The 17,255-nt window shown below is 43.0% G+C and overlaps 1 protein-coding gene across 2 annotated transcripts; it reads right to left on the bottom strand.

The window, feature by feature from the left end:
- Nucleotides 1-444: 444 nt before the first annotated feature.
- SLC35B1 (solute carrier family 35 member B1) lies at nt 445-16,428 on the bottom strand. 2 transcript variants are annotated; one of them, XM_089531682.1, is made up of 10 exons: nt 16,181-16,428; nt 14,390-14,493; nt 11,858-11,988; nt 10,704-10,734; nt 9,758-9,918; nt 9,391-9,585; nt 7,204-7,330; nt 4,861-4,967; nt 3,417-3,570; nt 445-844 (listed from the first exon to the last, which is right to left on the bottom strand). In XM_089531682.1, exons 1-10 carry the CDS (start codon nt 16,411-16,413, stop codon nt 792-794), a joined length of 1,296 nt encoding a protein of 431 aa, XP_089387808.1. In that variant the 5' UTR covers nt 16,414-16,428; the 3' UTR covers nt 445-791. The 2 variants fall into 2 exon arrangements, with proteins under 2 accessions (XP_089387808.1, XP_089387809.1); XM_089531683.1 differs by lacking the exon at nt 9,391-9,585.
- Nucleotides 16,429-17,255: the final 827 nt, after the last annotated feature.

The raw sequence follows: 17,255 nt of genomic DNA, 5'->3' as shown, positions 1-17,255 counted from the left end.
TAGTGTTGAGTTTTCTAACTGGGCCTTTAGAAAAAAAATTAAAAATGACTTTTCAATGAAATCATTTAAACCCAATGTCTCACCTAGCAGCTGTATTACAATGTGAACACAATGCCTCTTGGTAGAGGAAGATCACTTATGCTTTTTAATGACTGTGGCTGAATCTGTTCTGAAGAAATAATGTCCTTTGACACCCCTTTAACTGCCTCGATTCAATGCTATGGAATACTGGGATTTGTACTATGAGCTACAAATTCCAGTATTCCATATTCTCTGAAAGAGAAGGCTAAATACACTCGGCCCCCTATTGCACAAAATTACAAATCCCAGAATTCCATAGCATTAGCCATGGCAGTTACAGCAGTGTCAAGCTGCATTATCTTCACAGTGCAGATTAAGCTTATATTTTTTTTAAAAAGGTGAATAAAGATGTGAAAATATAGGTTTCTTTCTCTCTCGTTCTTTTATTTGCAATGAAACATTTCTTCCGTTCTGCCAAGAATTTCTCCTTCGGGCCCTCTATCAGCCCCAGCTTTGAATCCTGGCATGGAGAGGGTCAGTGATGGAGGAAAAACTCACCTTGATTAGAATTTAAACAAAACTCTCCTTTTTAAAAAAATCCAGTATTTTTGGAATAAAAACAAAACACTCCCCAGAGCTCACATAAAACCCATCCCCTTTCCCCAAGCACACATCCTGAGTCCATTTTGATAACAGGTGCTGGGGAGTAAGAAAAATAAGTTAACAGTTTGTTATACTTGAGGTTTTCAAGGGAACCACCCAAAGGTCTCTCAGTGTGAGGTTTTCTTTGATGCTTTTCCAAATTTGGCATCCAGTCCAAGTCCTGTGGAGAAACAAAAAGGAAGCATTGGTTTAAGGGAGGAACACAGGAGATTTCAGTAACCAAATTATTCGGTACTTGACAAAGTTCCTCTTCTCTGATGAGGAGGCTTCTGCAACCAGGGCAATCCTTTCCTGCCTGATAAAGGATGGTTATAATATGGTTCATGCTGTCTGCTGGTCACTTGGGTTGAGCAGCCTTGCTGCTTTTCACATCCTTCTTCTCTGCCCTCATGTTTTTTTCCTGTTTGGGATTTCGCTCCCCTTGCCATTAAAAATACACAAAATTTACGTACTTCTGCATTGCTCTGGGGGCCACCAAGGATACAGATACTAACTTTTTTTGTGGGTGGAACCATTTGTCCTCTATACTACTTACTACACACCCTAACTACAGTCAGCCCTGTATATCCATGGATTCTGCATCCATAGATTTACTCACTCACAGCCTGAAATATTTCCACCACCACCCAAAAAAATTCCAAAAAGCAAACTATGATTTTGCCATTTTATACAAGGGACACCATTTTACTATGCCATTGTATATAATATGGCTTGACCATCCACAGATCCACAGGGAGGTTCTGGAACCTAATTATCCCAGTGTATACTAAGGGCCCAATGTATTTAAAGAAGGATGTGTATGTATACCTGGGCTTGAGAACTGTATATCGGTGTAAATACAAATATATAAGTATATTCGTATATACATGTAAATAGAGAACTTGTATTTAGTATACAAACTTACATCAGAGCAGACAAAAGAAGGCAAAAGATGAAATATTTTGTTTTACCATTATTTTGTGTTCATCTCTATATGTATGTCAAACAGTTTGAAATACAACCACAGGCCTAGTTTTTGCTCTCTTTTCCATTATCACAATGGGTATGGGAAGCTGGGGTGACAGATGGCCCTGTATTCTTCCATTCATTTACTCATTCATTCAGCTATTTATATCCTGCCTTTCTATACTCATGTATCCTCAAGGTGGCTTAAAATAATGCATACAATAATAAACAAAAATCCAGTATAATCCATCAAAAACAACGGCAGGCAATGACACAGTTACATTGTGCAATTTTTAAAAATGTTCCCCAAAACAGTTTTCAAAGCTCACTTATAAGGGAATGAAATGCCAGATGTACCTGTCTAAGGATACTATTCTGCATTTGAGAAGCCAGAACCAAACAGAAAACCACTACTCATTCCTCAGCCATTGTCTATCTGCTGGTAAGCAGCTAGTGAGAAAGAAACTAAAAGTAGAAAGCCATTCTAAAGATAGTTCATATGGAAGACAGCAGTGAGTTACACTGGCCTCCAGCCACATAGGATTTTGAGGGCCAGACCCAGCACTCTGAACTCAGCATTGTTTTGTGGCAGGAGATTATTGTTGATTGTGGTTAGCCAACTTTATGAGGGTTAGTGACAACCCTCCCTTTTGGGAAATACAGTGGATGCTGCAAACCAACATCACCATGCAGGGCCAAACACAACATTGAATGGGGCCATCTACCCTTCCCTATACCCAAAGACAGAAACATCCATTCACACATGCAAAAAAAGAGTGGCCCGGGGCCACCCTGGTGCCATTTCCTCCCACAGCAATTGCACACGTGGCCTCGATCCGGCCTATCACTGCTTTTTCCAACCAGCCTCTAAAAAGGAGCATTTCCCCCGCTCCTTTTCAGGCTGGCTCTTTGTGGTTGGGACAGCTTCTGGCTGAGTTTAGGGCATGCAGTGTCTAAATGCCACACCCCCAATGCAGCCTGATGATGGACCTTTTAGCCCGTCTGTTTTGGGCCAAAGTGACTCTCCCTACTTTGACAGATTAGCCAAGTAGCTTGTTTTTAATGCAAACATTTGCTCATACCCCTTGCAATACAAAGGATAAATCTCTGATGTTTATCACACTATGCTCTTAAAGAGGTACTATTCCAGTGTGACTCCTCTAGCTGCCTCCTGTTGTATGCTGGGATTGGCAGTTTTAAGGAGGGGTATTTAAAATTCTCAGGCAGAGAAGTTCAGCTCCTTAAAACTGCCAATCCCAGCATGCAACAGGAGGCTGCTAGAGGAGTCACACTGGAATAGTACCTCTTTAAGAGCATAGTGTGATAAACATCCATGAGATGGGAAGGCAGCAGTGCTGGTGGTAACCTTTGCACAACAGTTGTGCTTCAATGCATGACCACAAAGTATTCCAGGAAAACTGAGACTACACTTGGTCTGGCGTCCTCTTAAGGACAGCTATTAGACTACAGCTGGAAATACAAAGTCCAACCAGGTTCAGAGAGTTTTGAGGGAAATGCAATAGTGCCATGGGGAAAGGCATAGAATTTGGGAGAGTTATCCCTCTAAGAACAATTGGATGTTTACTGCATGTATTGTATGCTGTCACCTGTATGTTACCTGGTCTGTAAACCTCATATGGAGGAATTAACTAGCTTGTACTACAATAATAGGTGGTGTGCTATACAGCAGCAGACTACAGGTTTTGCTGAATGCTTTCAGCTAGGAAGTAGGACTGATACCTTATTATATAAATATGAAAAAAGAGCGCCAGCCGTCCAAAGCTTACCGAGGAACACTAGGATGGTGCCAATCCACTGCAGATTGGAGATTGGATTGGCAAAAAGGATGACCGAAGCCAAGATGGTGAAGAACTTGCGGGTTGTAGTGACAATTGAGCAGGTCAAGGGCCCAAAGTACACCACAGTCATGAAGATGAAACTCTGCAACAAGATACGGGAAAAAATAGTGTGGCTAGAAAGGCACAAATAAACCCTACTTAGTTGTTGCGTCATAGTGTTGCTAAGAGAGCATCTCCCCAGTTAAGCTGTTCACCAAGGAATATATCCCTTACATTGCCAAGTTTGCACCTGACTAAATGATGTAATATACAGCCTTCCCTCTACCATCCACAGTGCCCCTAAGAGCTAACACATAGATCTTTGGTGGTGCAGTGTTTAAATGCTTGTACTGCAGGCAGGGGGGAGATGTCTTTAGGAATCTACACTCCATCCCCTCAATGGAGGCTTAGTAGCATTCTAAACAACTGATTAAATAACCATTTGTACTCCTAAATGGCTTACCTTATTCAGTGAGCCTGTGCCATATGCAGGCTCATTATAGGCGGCTTTCAGTTTACGCTGAAGCTGCCCACCAATACAAACAATGGTGCGCACTCCCATGGCATGCGCACACGGCTGCACGGCAAGCCCAAGCCCCATTCTATCCAATGGGGCTTGAGCATACACACTTTTTGTTTTACCCTGGGTGGGGTGGGGTCCAGAACAGATCCTCCGCATAAAGCGAGGTCCGACTGTTCTATGCTGTTCACACTTTTGGTCACATTTGCACACCATTTCAAAAACAAAAACAAACCACAACGTGAATGTAGGAGTGGCTATAAAAGTCTGGAATGGGAGAGTTTCATGTGATGTCCCTTCCAAAGTTAAAGTATGCCCCAAAACAGGGTTGGTAAGCCAACAACAAACCTTGGTTAAAACCTTGGTTAAAAGATGGCTTATGTTTTTGATACACTTAACCACAATTCCAGCATCAGATGTCACACAAAGCTCACCCTTCCCAGGTTGTTCATCCGCTCATGCTGAGGAAAAAAAAGCAAACAGCCAACATGTTCACTACACATGTTCACATCACCTCATGATTTAACCCAGACCTTCTGGGCTAAAGTAATGTGCATATGCAAGAAATACGTACAGGAAAAAGACATTCTGCAAAAGGGAGGCTTAGTGCACAAAATACTAAAAAAAAAATCATCCAGACTTTATTTGCACTGGACAAGAGCACCCTGCAAAGAGCTGAGATGCTTCCTGCTCTGGAACAGATTCAAGCCACTTGAAGATCAGGTAACTTGAAGCAGTAGGTTTTGTATTCTTACAAATTCCACACTCCTTGAAAACAGAACAGAGTGACAGCACACTGATGGTCAGTTAAACACTGAGCCAATCAGTTACTTACCAATCCTGAAGACAAGGCAGGAAATGTAATTTACTCACCTGGCCCAGGGCACTTGTTAGGCCAAATAGAAGGATGTTATAGATGATGCTGGGGTAACGCTCCGTGAAACGTATGAATTCCCAAATCTCTCCTGTAAACAAGATACCTGAGGGGAAGGGCAAAGAGAAGCATTCAGAACAGTGGTTCCCAAACTCTGGGCATCCAGATGTTTTGGACTTCAGCTCCCAGAATTCCCGAATATTGGTCAAGTTGGCTGGGGCTTCTGGGAACTGAAATCCAAAACACCTGGAAGACTAACGTTTGGGAATCACTGATTTAGAAGAACAGAACATACTCTTTATTTGCCTGCTTCTTGGTTAGGAAGATTTACAGATTAGGGATCTGATGGAGAATAGGCAAGAATGAAATAATCTAGGGTAGGGCAATTTATGGCTATCTGATAAACCATATGTCCTGATATAAGCCTGCCTGGCCCCTTAGATCCACAGGAGAAACCCTTCCCTCAGTCCTACCACCTTTAAACATAAGGCTGATGGAAACACCAGAAAGGGCCTTCTCAGTGGCTTCCCCTACACTGTGGAACTCCCTCCTTGCTATCCTTCCACTGACATGCAAAGAAAGACCTTTTCTTTACCCTAAATAGTCTGGTAACCTATTTAGTTTGCTCTTGGAAAGATGCAACGGCTGGGCTCGGCTGTGGCTCACGTTCTAGATGTTCACATTCCCCCCTTGTAGTCAGGAAGACATTTCCCCAGGTTAGGCTGTGGGCAAATGTTATACAGCTGGGTTTCTGGCTTTCAGTTTCCCCCCCCTTTTTTTTTGAAAGGAAGCTCCTAAGTGGAGCCACCCAGAACAGCAACTGCTGACGTGCTCCTTGCTCCTGCTTCCAAAGGACAAGCTAATGAAATCCACCAGCCTCTTCTGCAGCTTCAGCTAAAGCAGTTCAACACCCCCATATCTTTTTTTTATATGGTTCATTCTTTTAAAAATGATATGGAGGGAACAACTGTTCTCCAAATTACTTTGGAGGTAAGGTACTGGTCTTTTTCACTCTTTATCCGACCTTTTCTACAAAGATGCCCACCCTGAGCTTGAGGAAGCAGGACAGCACACAAATATAAATTAAAAGAGCTTAACTTTTCAAGTCAAGTGGAATGGGCACAGCAACTGTGCTGCTGGAACAAGGGAGACACCAAATGGTGGAACAGACCATTACTGCCAAGCTGCAGCTGGAGCCCAGGCAAAAACCAAACTGCACAGAGGAAGAGTATTTTGGAGAGGGGAATCTTTTTACAGGTGGTGGTGGTAGCTGCAATAGTACCACTTCATGGCCATTTGAAGAACTGCACAGCAGGTTCAATCCAGAAGCAACATGAGATTCAAGGGTTAAAATCTTCAGGGGGAGGGGGACTGCCTGTGTGTGTGTGTGTGTGTGTGTGTGTGTGTGTGTGTGTGTGTGTGAATGAATGAATGAATGAATGAATATATATTAGATCTCCACTGAAGCAGGGATGGGAGGGGGGGATTTGTGCTCAGCTTTAAACTAGTTTGCTGGGCAACCTAGCTGCCAAATAATCCAGTAAAATACCATCTACATGTAGAATCAGATTTTTGCAAAAGAGGATTCCAGATGCATTTTCAATTGTAATGTAACAGTTTCCAACAGGGTAGCGAGGTTAGTCTGTTGTAACAAAACCAGAGTTCTTAATGACCAGCAAATTTCTTATAGAGTGACTTTTCATGGACTATTGCAGACTTCATCAGATCTGTGAATTGTTATCCAACACACACGCGTTAGGGTTGGGACAACAGACAATGAAGGTGCAGATTAAATTAAATACAAAAAGCTCTGGCAGATGAAACTGACATTTTGTAGATGGCTGGAGTCACTAGTGTAATTGTTAATAATCAGGCAGTACTTTCTACATTTATTTACCTCTGACACTGGCATCTGCAATTCCAGCCCCAAGTGTGTATAATGTACATATAACTTAATTCTAGATAGCATCTCAAGCAGCTAATAGTGGTCTGCAGTTCATGGAAGCTCTTGTTAGCTTTTAAAGGACACTTTGTTATTCTGCATACTTTGTCATTTTTATATTTAAGAATGATGATCATATCTATCAATAGGAAAGCACAGACACTACGTTAAGGCTTGCACAATCAGAAGTCCAGTATGTCAGAATGCCTGTCCCCGGCTTGGTTGATGATGATGATGATGATGATGATGATGATGATGATTATGCAGGCAAAGCAGGCTATATGTGGTCTTCTGCAGCTACTTTCATGATGATCTGGATTAGTGTCACTGAGTTCAGACCAGGTTGTCCTGCTTCTCTCTCCCTGCCACCCCAATCATTGCACTCTGAGAAGATCCTTACCAGCTCCCAGGAACAAAGTTGACCACACATTAACGTTCAGCATCATATGATTGGAACCAGTCTGATAGTGTGCTCTCATGTGGTCTTGAGACACTCCCGTCAGGCCATCCAGAGTCAAAGATAGCAGCTGAAGCAAGGATGGGGTTAGGAGAGAGGACAACAAATTTTGACCATTTGTGCATTGCTAAAAATGGTATGCTGGCTTGGGAAAAAAACAAACAAACACTTCATAGGAAGGAGATGTATGAGACAAAAATCCACATTCCCACACAGGAAAATGCAAAAATCTGGTCTTCCATACAAAAACCAGTAACACTCCTCAAATTCATTAAACTGCATCTTCCATTTTACAAAGAGGCCAATATGCAGTTTTCAAATACAAAAAGTTACTATAGTGAGTTACTTATAAACATCTCTATCCTAGATGCAGCTGGCAAAACACTTCCTGCTATTTCTACGCAGTCCAAATCCTCTCCTACAAAAATTTACAAAATGTAAATTAATATTACCATATTCTTATTTGATTTATGCCTACATATTCTACAAGGTAGCTGCTATTATCCCCAGTTGTGTGAACTGAGGCAGAAAGATGAATGGCTGATCTCTTGGGCTCCCACCATGTGGAACGGTCTCTCTGTACATCAGGTTCTTAAAGTGGAATATTTATATCATCACTTGAAGACCTACTTGTTTTAGCAGACATTTTCTTAGTAAACTGGTAAACTACCCTTAGTTTTTACTAAATGGTGTTCTAGATTTTTTTTATTGTATTGCAAATTTTAAACACTTATAGTACACATTTTCACTGTGAATTGCTTTGGGGTTTTAAAATAAAGAGAGATGTATAAATGATGGGGATGAATAAATAAAGACATTAATTAAACTCTCTCATATTCTCTTTTCTGGATCCCCAAGAACCAGATTTGAGAACAAACAGAAGAAGGAAAGAGTGGAAAAGAACATGTCCTTATTTGCATCTGTTATTTCTTCAGTAAATTTCTGCCCCATCTTTTGGAGCAGGGGAAGGAGAGATTCATAGAATGGCTTACAACAATTGAGGTGGTGACTAAATTCCTATAGGTTTACCTGACCAGCAGGAGTTAATTATCACATCAACAAGGAAGCAGAACTGGGTTCTACATTTGGTTTCAGCCTTATAGGCTAAACAGATTTTGGACCCTCTCCTCAATTTTTGAATGCTGAACACAAAACAAACCTTGTTATTCAAGATCCTGAAGCATTAGCTTGAGAAAAGCTTGGAGGTGCCCTGTTCTTAAGCTTTGTGCCAGGCCTTCCAAATGAAACCGGAAGAGGCCCTTCATTTTTTACAAATTTACTTACTATAAACAAATAATAAATTACAAGTTGCCAAAAAGATTACTTCATTTTTAAAAGCTGCTTTCAGTTTCTTCTCTCTCTCCTTAAAACTGATTTTAAGAGACTCTGAGACTGCAAAACACCTGGAGCCCACATGATCTTATCCCTGATACAGCAGTAACATGAAAAATTACTTGATACGTGATATGCATTCTAACTTTCCCCAGCACCCGGCAGCTCGGCTAGCATGGTATGTACCATCTAGGAATTTAAGATCTAAAGGCAAAGGATTATTGTCTGTTCCACCAATCCACACAGCTCTGTGAAAGCTGTGAGCCTTTTAAGATCTGATTCCACAGTGAAAGGGTCTTCCTTTGGACCTCCAGCTGGTGGAAGAACTCACCCATTTTTATCAGAGACTGAACACATTCCTCTTTGATTCACCAAGTTAAGCTGCTGAGTTGTGCTTGAGGTTGCTGATATGGGTAGCAGCTGGTGGGATGCTGGATATTTCATGCATATTTATAGTGTTATGTTTCATATCACCTACATCTTTGATTGTATGTTTGATGTTCCACTCTTTGGTGGAAAGGGAACTATAAATAAATGTTATTATGTGCTAATTTAGAATATGCTGTGGATATGATGAAGCCCCTTAGCCTGAACTTTTCTCTCTTTGGGCAACCTGCAGCCCTGAGGCTAATTTCTGATTGTAAACTTCCTCTCTTCAAACCTCTAGCAAGACTGATCTTTCCATTCCTGCACAGACTCTCCTGTCAAGGTAGAAATCTCATAACCTTTTCCCTGCCAAAATCTTTCACACACCCCTCAATCTTTAATACAGTAGATAGTAATGACATCTCATAGCACCGTATTATCTAGAGCACAGACGTGCAACCCTTTTTTCCATTGAGGGCAGAGGCAATCTTTTGGAGCCTCACTCTCCTTTCTCTTCTGCCTTCTCTTCCTTCTCAAGCTGTAGGGAAGGGGCAGATCAATCTTGCTAGAGGTTTGAAGGGGGCGGGGGAGATGTTCCAAATCCGAATTCAGACTCAGGGCTGCAGACTGTCCAAAAAGAGAAAAGTCCAAGTTGCAGTGAGGACACCAAAGTAGAAACAAACCCCCACCATGTCAAGCAAGACTTACTCTTCCAGGAGCACCTACTTCTCTCCTTCCCTATATACACCAGAATAACACAAGTTGCCAACAAAATACTTCAAAACAGCTTGGGGCTTACCAGCAAGAGTTCCCCATATCCAAAGATGTGGTCTTCCTCAATATCTCCTCCTTTTTTTGGCTTGTACATGAAGAGGGCCACCCCGGTGACGATCAGTAAGACACACAGGTATTTGGACATTGGGTACTTCTTTCTCAGCACTGTCACCCCTAATAACATGACTAAAGAGAAGAAGGAATGGTGAGGAAAACCATTGCTTGCCAATGGCCCTGCTAGAAAACTGAACTAACCCATGACCACTGAAGATTGTTTGTAACATAACATTCTTACAATGATACAAGGATATTAATACCCACAGAGGAGGATACATGGGTCACTCTTATGAACAGGAAGAAGTTGGAAAACTTATTTTTGTGGGGTCATCACACATTTACCTCACTGACATGATGTAATAATGATCCAAGTGTGAGACAGTAGATTTGGGTTGATTTTCAGTTTCTCACCACACTGCCTTCTATATTTTGTAATATGAACAGACTTTCAGCCTTAGGCTCCTTCATCAAAGCACATTTCATTACTCTAAACCTCTTGCCTTATACTAAACAGAGCAGGGGCAGAAAAAATCTGGGGACCATTTTGTACAATAGTAACATGCCCTCAAAACTTTGGCTTTCTTGACAAAAGTTTCTGGCCCTGAACACTCCTAAATAGGAGTGAATTTGAATTTGAAAATAGGTGTATGACTTTACGAAGATTAACAAAACAAAAATAGCATACAAACCACAATGAGAAAGTAACCATGACCTTCCAGTGACAAGATGTAGGATTTCAGCAGCAATATGACTTTGTTCTTAATTCCACTCCCATGTAATTCCAGAAACAAAGCCTCCAACAGCACTCAAAGGAGACTGTAAATCCTTTGATTTAATTAACTGTATACAACTCATCCAAGCAGTTTCCTGGTAAAGCACACACAATTCTGGTGACAGGTTTAAGGGTTACTTACCTGGGATGGGTTTACAGGATTTTCCAAGGACCTACAAGAGAGAAAATGAGAGATTTGACTGACAAGCTCTGTTCTCTTTTCTTTGCCAATTCTGCACATATTTTGCATCCACTTAAATAAAGTGTTTAGCTTTTTTCTGTTTCACTGATACATGTTTTCCCTCATGTTCAATTCCTCCTGTCACAACTTTTCATCAGCTGAACCCTTTCCTTCATCCAGTCCTTTCTTCTCTGCACATACATCTATATAGATTTTGCTGTGTTTTAATCCAATAGAGAACACCATCAAACTATATTCCCCTCTATGTATGTCTATGACCCCCTGGACCCCCCCCCCCATCCTTTCAGAAGTTACAAGCTATGCTTGGCTTGTTTCCCACAAGTCACTCCTTTATCAAACCCTTGTCCTGCACTCCCCTACAGAATTTCATTTCCTACATCTAGCCCTAAGTATTTCTAATCTCACTAATTCCCTGATCTAATCTCACAAGCCCACTGAGTTCATGATCCCCATTCTGGAGTCATGGTTAATGCCAAAAGCTACCTGAACCTAGCTCATGCTGACATCAAACCTGGGAAGGGGCCACTGAAATGTGCTATCATTTGCATCCTTGCACAGCAAGTTCAGGAAGAATGGAGGAAGTACACTGCTTTCTGACCATTCCCACCACTCTCATTTCTGATTACGTATTGCAGAATATGTGAAAGGAATGAGGGACATTGTAACTGCTTGAAGGAAAGTTCCAAGCAACTTGAGAAGTGAATGGTGCTTCAAGCTTTCCTAGATGATTAGCACAAAGTGGACACTTGCTATCCTCCTCTCACTAATTCACGATTCAGGAATTTTTTAGCTCGCTGTATGTTTCAGACTTAACTCCCAGAAGAAGTTTTCCCAGAAGAAGTTTTTTTTACCTAACTCCCTCAATCCCTTACCATTGGCCATGGTGGTAGGTACATATCCACCTTAATACAGAAATGAGGTCTCCAGCTTATGTTTTCTGCACCATTCTTAGTACTTATGACACAGTCTGCAGTGAAGCAAGAGGTTGCCAAGCATGTCACCAGGAGAGGGAAGATGTCTTTGTGAGACATCCCATTCTCCAAATCTACGCATCTAACCCATCACTCCCACCTTGGAGACCTGTCATTCTTCACCTGAGTTGGATAGTTGACAAACTGGAGAGCTGAGTTGCTGGAGACCATGGCTCCCACATAGGAAAGGGAGCAAGCTGCATAAAGCCAGTTCTGGGTCCGGTCCACCTTGATAGCATCAAAAAACTGGATCACTGATTGGGGAAAAATGTGCAAGAAATGTGTTGGCAACAAAGCATTTCATATATGGGAAGCTACATAGGGGTCTTACTTCCACATGCAAAAGTAAAAAAGGTAAGACCAATGCTCCCTAATCAAGTGCCATCCAGATGCATTGGACTACAACATCCACCATCATGTCTTGTTATGGATTGTGGGTTTTATAGTTCAACATACTTGAAAGCTTCCAGTTCTGGAATGCCTGGGCAAAATCATCTCTCTCTCCAAAACCATTTGATCGCAGAGTGAAAGTAAATATGGTGGGTGAACTACATGCACCCACTTTTGTACAGCTTGCATGTTTTTGTGCCACTGGTAAATCTAAAATTTGTTAAGAAACAGGGCTAAAAGCAAGCCTACATCCTTGGTTGGCAACTGATCCCACAGCCAAATGAAGTTTTCCACATACAAATTTTATCCCAATATATATATTTTAAAAACGAATAGCAGCACCAAGAATGTATAGATTTGATATTATTATCAATAGGGGGGAAGGAGTGAGTAGAAAAGAAAACACTTACCTCTCTCTCTGTGTATCCTTTTCATTATCAAATTATACATACACACAGAGCTATTGATCCCTCTATAGAATATTTGCATATTGTATCTAATTTGGCTCTTAACAGCAAGCTACTTGTTGGAAAAGTGAAGAAGCCCCCAGCTCGCTTGAGGTGAAGAAGCCCCCAGCTTGCCCAGTGGTGTGACAATACACCTAACCTCCCCTTCCATGGGTAAGGTGAAGACAAAGGAGGAAGAGTTTCTGCATATACCCCTTCATCTTTCCAAAGTCTGTGTGCATGTCCTTGCCAGAGATATAAATAAAATAACAACACAATTTCCCGTGCCGCAAAGTCAGGGAGGAGAGAGAATAATAATATGTACAGTAGTATTCCTCCTTTGCATGTTCTTCTGACACAGATATGTACACACACCTAAGAAACCACTACGAAAGCCCTGTTGGCACAGAGAGTATATTATGAGAACAAATGAGCCCATGCCTTTTCCTGCAGCTCCATTTTTCTTATTGCTTGGAAGAAGAAAAGAACAAGGGGAATAGCACCTGTAGGAGATAACTTTTTCTCATATCATCTTCCATTTATGTGTATGTGCTTCTCCTCTTGCCAAAACTATTTTTGAGTGCATGGTGGGTGGGGCAGAGCAAGAGAAAAGGGAACACAGGCATGTTTTTCTGTGCACCCCTCTGCCCCCACATGCTCTTGACCTAAAGTCTTGGTAAAGAGAGGAAGAAGAACACAAATAATGAAATTCTTTCCTTTGTTCATCCATTTCACCTTTGTTCAGAGAAAGCAGCTGAGGTTTACTTGGACTGACAAGAGAAAGAGGAAGAGAAAGCAGAACTTAATTTTCTACACGGATTTGTGTACCCAACCAATCTATGATACACAGTATCGTATATGCTGAAAGCCACACCGGAAAAGCCCCACATGCGCCATGGAAGAAGCAATGGTGTGTGTGCTCGTGGCGCACGCACACGCTGCAGCACTACTGTGCACACGCGGAATTCCCCTTACGCAGAAGGATCCGGAAAAGATTCCCGTGTAAGGGGAAGGTGCACTGTATACTCGACTATAAGTCGAGAAATTTATGCCCCAAAATAGACCCTAAAATTTGGAGAAGACTTATATAACAATCAATACATCAGTAGTGCTTAGAAGGGTCCTAAAGCAAGCAAGCCTGATGCCCCAATCTCCACTGAACACCAATTCCTTCCCCCTCCAGTCGGTTTTGCAAGCCTTTGCTTCCAGGAAAAACTCCCCACTTAAAAACACTTGCTTCTCTCTCTGCTCCGTTTTGCAAGACCTGGATTCCTATGGAAAAATCTCCCCATTTAAATCCATTTCTTTCTTTTTTGGTCCCTTTTGCAAGACCTTGCTTCCTATCAAAAAACTCTCCATTTAAAACCATCTCTCCAGTCCATTTTGCAAGACCTTGCTTCCTATGGAAACAACTCTCCATTAAAATCCATTAGCTTCCTTTCTCAATCCGATGTTGAAACCTCTCCTCCAGCACCCGGGAATCGGTTTGGAGAGGTCCAGAAGTGGCATTTCCCCCCTTTCCATCCTTTCTTATAGCCCCCAAAGTTTTACCCTCGACTTACCCATGGGTCATATCAAAACCCAGGATTTTGATCCTGAAACCTTCCCTCGACTTATACATGAGGTCGACTTGTACACGAGTATATATGGTATATCTATAGGTGGCTTGCACATGACCACAGCAGGCCACAAAAACTCTTCCCATGAAGCATCATAGGATGTTCTTCAAACCCTTAGGAGTTTCACAGTGGCCTCCAAAGGTAAAGAAAATTGATGCACTTGAACCAAACAACCTTTTTGTTTCTTTGGAAATACTTACATATCCTAGCGAAAATGGCATTGATCACACATTGAACAAAGACCAAAGACAGAGCATATCTGAACTTCTCCTGCTTTGCTCCTTCCCCATATTTGCCTCTTGTACTGTAGAAAAACAAATTGAGATGAGAATTAGTTGGAAAGAATGAGACACCCACTGACACAATTAACTTCTTGCGCATGTCACCAGAATGAGTTTCATAGGTGGGCTGAAAGGAAGATTTATTTCTTTTCCCGGTGTTCTAATAATTGAACTAAGAGCAAGCAGGATCTGCCCCTTAGAGGCACAGGTATAAAAGGGGAGGCAATTAGTTAGAAGTGAACAGAAGAACCTACAGGACATCGGAGGTCCCTTTATTCATAGAGTTGGAAAATACCACAATGGCCATCCAGTCCAACTCCATTCTGCCACGCAGGAACACAGAATCAAAGCAGCCCCAATGACCAATGGCCATCCAGCCTCTGTTTAAAGACCTCCAAGGAAGGAGACTCCACTACACTCCAAAGAAGGAGTTTGTTCCACTGTCCAAGAGCTCTGACTGTCAGGAAGTTCCTCCTAATGTTGAGGTGGAATCTCTTTTCCTGTAGTTTGCATCCACTGCTCTGCATCCTATTCTCTGGAGCAGCAGGAAACAAACTTTCTCATCATCAATATGACACAATATTCCAGGTGAGGCCTGAACAAAGCAGAGAAGAGCTGCCACACCACACTGTTGACTCATGTTCAACTTGTGGTCTACTTGGACTCCTACATCCCTTTCACATGTCATCTTGTTAAGCTAGGAGTCCCTCATCCTATATGCATTTCATTTTTCCTCCCTAAGTGCAGTACCTTACATTTCTAGCTGTTGAAATTCATTTTGTTAGTTTTGGCTCCGCTGTCTAATCTATTAATGTCATTTTGACATTTGATCCTCTCCTCTGGGGTAATAGCTACTCCTAACTAAGGTACTGCACTTAGGGCAGAAAAATGAAATGCACAGATATAGGATGGGGGACACCTGGCTGAATGAAACTACATGTGAAAGGGATCTGGGAGTCCAAGTAGACCACAAGTTGAACATGAGTCAATAGTGCGATGCGGCAGCTAAAAAGGCCAATGCAATTTTAGGCTGCATCAATAAAAGTATAGTGTCTAGATCAAGAGAAGTAATAGTGCCACTGTATTCTGCTTTGGTCAGGCCCCACTTGGAATATTGTGTCCAGTTCTGGGCACCACAATTCAAAAAGGACATTGAGAAACTGGAGCGTGTCCAAAGGAGGGTGACTAAAATGGTGAAAGGTCTGGAAACCATGCCCTGGCTATGAGGAACGACTGGGGGAACTGGGGATGTTTAGCCTGGAGAAGAGAAGGTTAAGAGGTGATATGATAGCCCTGTTTAAATATTTGAAAGGATGTCACATTGAGGAGGGAGCAAGCTTGTTTTCTGCTGCTCCAGAGAACAGGACCCAGAGCAATGAATGCAAGCTCCAGGAAAAGAGAGTCCACCTCAACATTAGGAGGAACCTCCTGACAGTCAGGGCTGTTCGACAGAGGAACAAACTCCTTCCTCGGAGGATAGTGGAGTCTCCTTCCTTGGAGGTCTTCAAGCAGAGGCTGGATGGCCATCTGCCATTGGGGATGCTTTGACTGAGAGTTCCTGCATGGCAGAAGGGGGTTGGAATGGATCAGGGCCCTTGCGGTCTCTTCCAGTTCTAGGATCCTCTGCCTTTGTCAGTGTCTGCCATGGACCAGGCGACAGGAGGAGGAGGAGGAGGAGAGAAAGCGCTCCTCCGTCTTTGGGCCACTTACATTGTCTCCTGGAGGACGCCGTACCAGAAGTAGCAGACGAAGACTCCCAGGCAGCAAACGGGCAGCCGCAGCCTTTCAGCCGAGAGGGCGCCCGCTCCTCCGCCGCCTCCATGCCCCCCGCTGACCCCCATCCCCGGCCCTGGGACTGTCTCGGACCCCGGCAGCCTCAGCGGCGACAGCTCTACGGAAACATCTCGCAGCGGCGCCGCCGGCGGCGGAAAAGGGGGCCTCATAGACGCGGCTGCGACTAAGCCCACGAAGGGCCCCTGCCTGCCTGCCGCGGCTTTAGGGGTGTCTACCGCAGTGCCTGAATGTTAAGACTTCGAAAGGATAACTGTGCATAGGACGCGACTATTGAGAAAAAGGGTTCTCGGCTTTAATCTCGTCTTGACTGTGTCTCCGTTTCGTTATCCAGCTTCGGGGGATATATTGGACCCTTTTCTCTTCAGGCACTGCGATAGACAACGCGAGAGGGGGCCTTACAAAGACCCAGGCGGCAGCTTTTATACGTAGGCAATCGCGGATGGCTCCAACCGTCAGTAGAGCGAGAGGCGGACCCTGATGCGATTCGCCGCTCGTGTCAGACTCTTATTGCTGGCTCCAAAAGGGGGCGTGGCTACGAGGACCGGAAGTAGGCGTTGCTAGGCCTACTCTGAGACTCCTTAGCAACGTGGGCGGGGCTTATCAATGCTTAGGCAGTTTCTTTCTTAGGCTGCGTCCGCACTACAGTTCCCAGAATTCCCTAGCATTGAGCCAGGGCAGTTAAAGCAGTCTCAAAGGCCTGTTACAGACTGCCAAAAAATAGCTGCTTTGGGTCTCTTTGGAGATATGCTGTTTAAATGATGCATGCATCCTAAAAATCCGGAAGCTGCACCAAAGCTGCCCTCCAGTGCTTAGGAATGGAGTGTGGCTTTGGCGCGACCTCCGGACTCTTAGGACCCATGCATCATTTAAATAGCATACCTCCAAAGAGACCCGAAGCAGCTTTATTTTGGCAGTCTGTAACAGGCCAAACTGGATTATTTCTGCAGCCCAGAACCCTGCGTGACACCGCTTTAACTGCTGTGGAGTCCTG

Source organism: Sceloporus occidentalis, unplaced genomic scaffold (assembly GCF_023333645.1).
Source record: "Sceloporus occidentalis isolate IW3139 unplaced genomic scaffold, rSceOcc1.0.p SCAF_7, whole genome shotgun sequence".
NCBI classification, from domain to species: domain Eukaryota; kingdom Metazoa; phylum Chordata; class Lepidosauria; order Squamata; family Phrynosomatidae; genus Sceloporus; species Sceloporus occidentalis.
The sequence above is the reverse complement of the archived record's forward strand: the minus strand, read 5'-3'. Positions and strand labels throughout refer to the sequence as shown.

Coding starts and splice junctions, on each gene's coding strand:
- SLC35B1 (XM_089531682.1), bottom strand. CDS start 16,413: ATGAGGCCCCCTTTTCCGCCGCCGGCGGCGCCGCTGCGAGATGTTTCC. Junction 10,735..11,857: donor TTGTCAACTATCCAACTCAG/GTGAAGAATGAC, acceptor TCTCTCTTGTAG/GTCCTTGGAAAATCCTGTAA. Junction 845..3,416: donor CACCATCCTAGTGTTCCTCG/GTAAGCTTTGGA, acceptor GTTTCTCCACAG/GACTTGGACTGGATGCCAAA.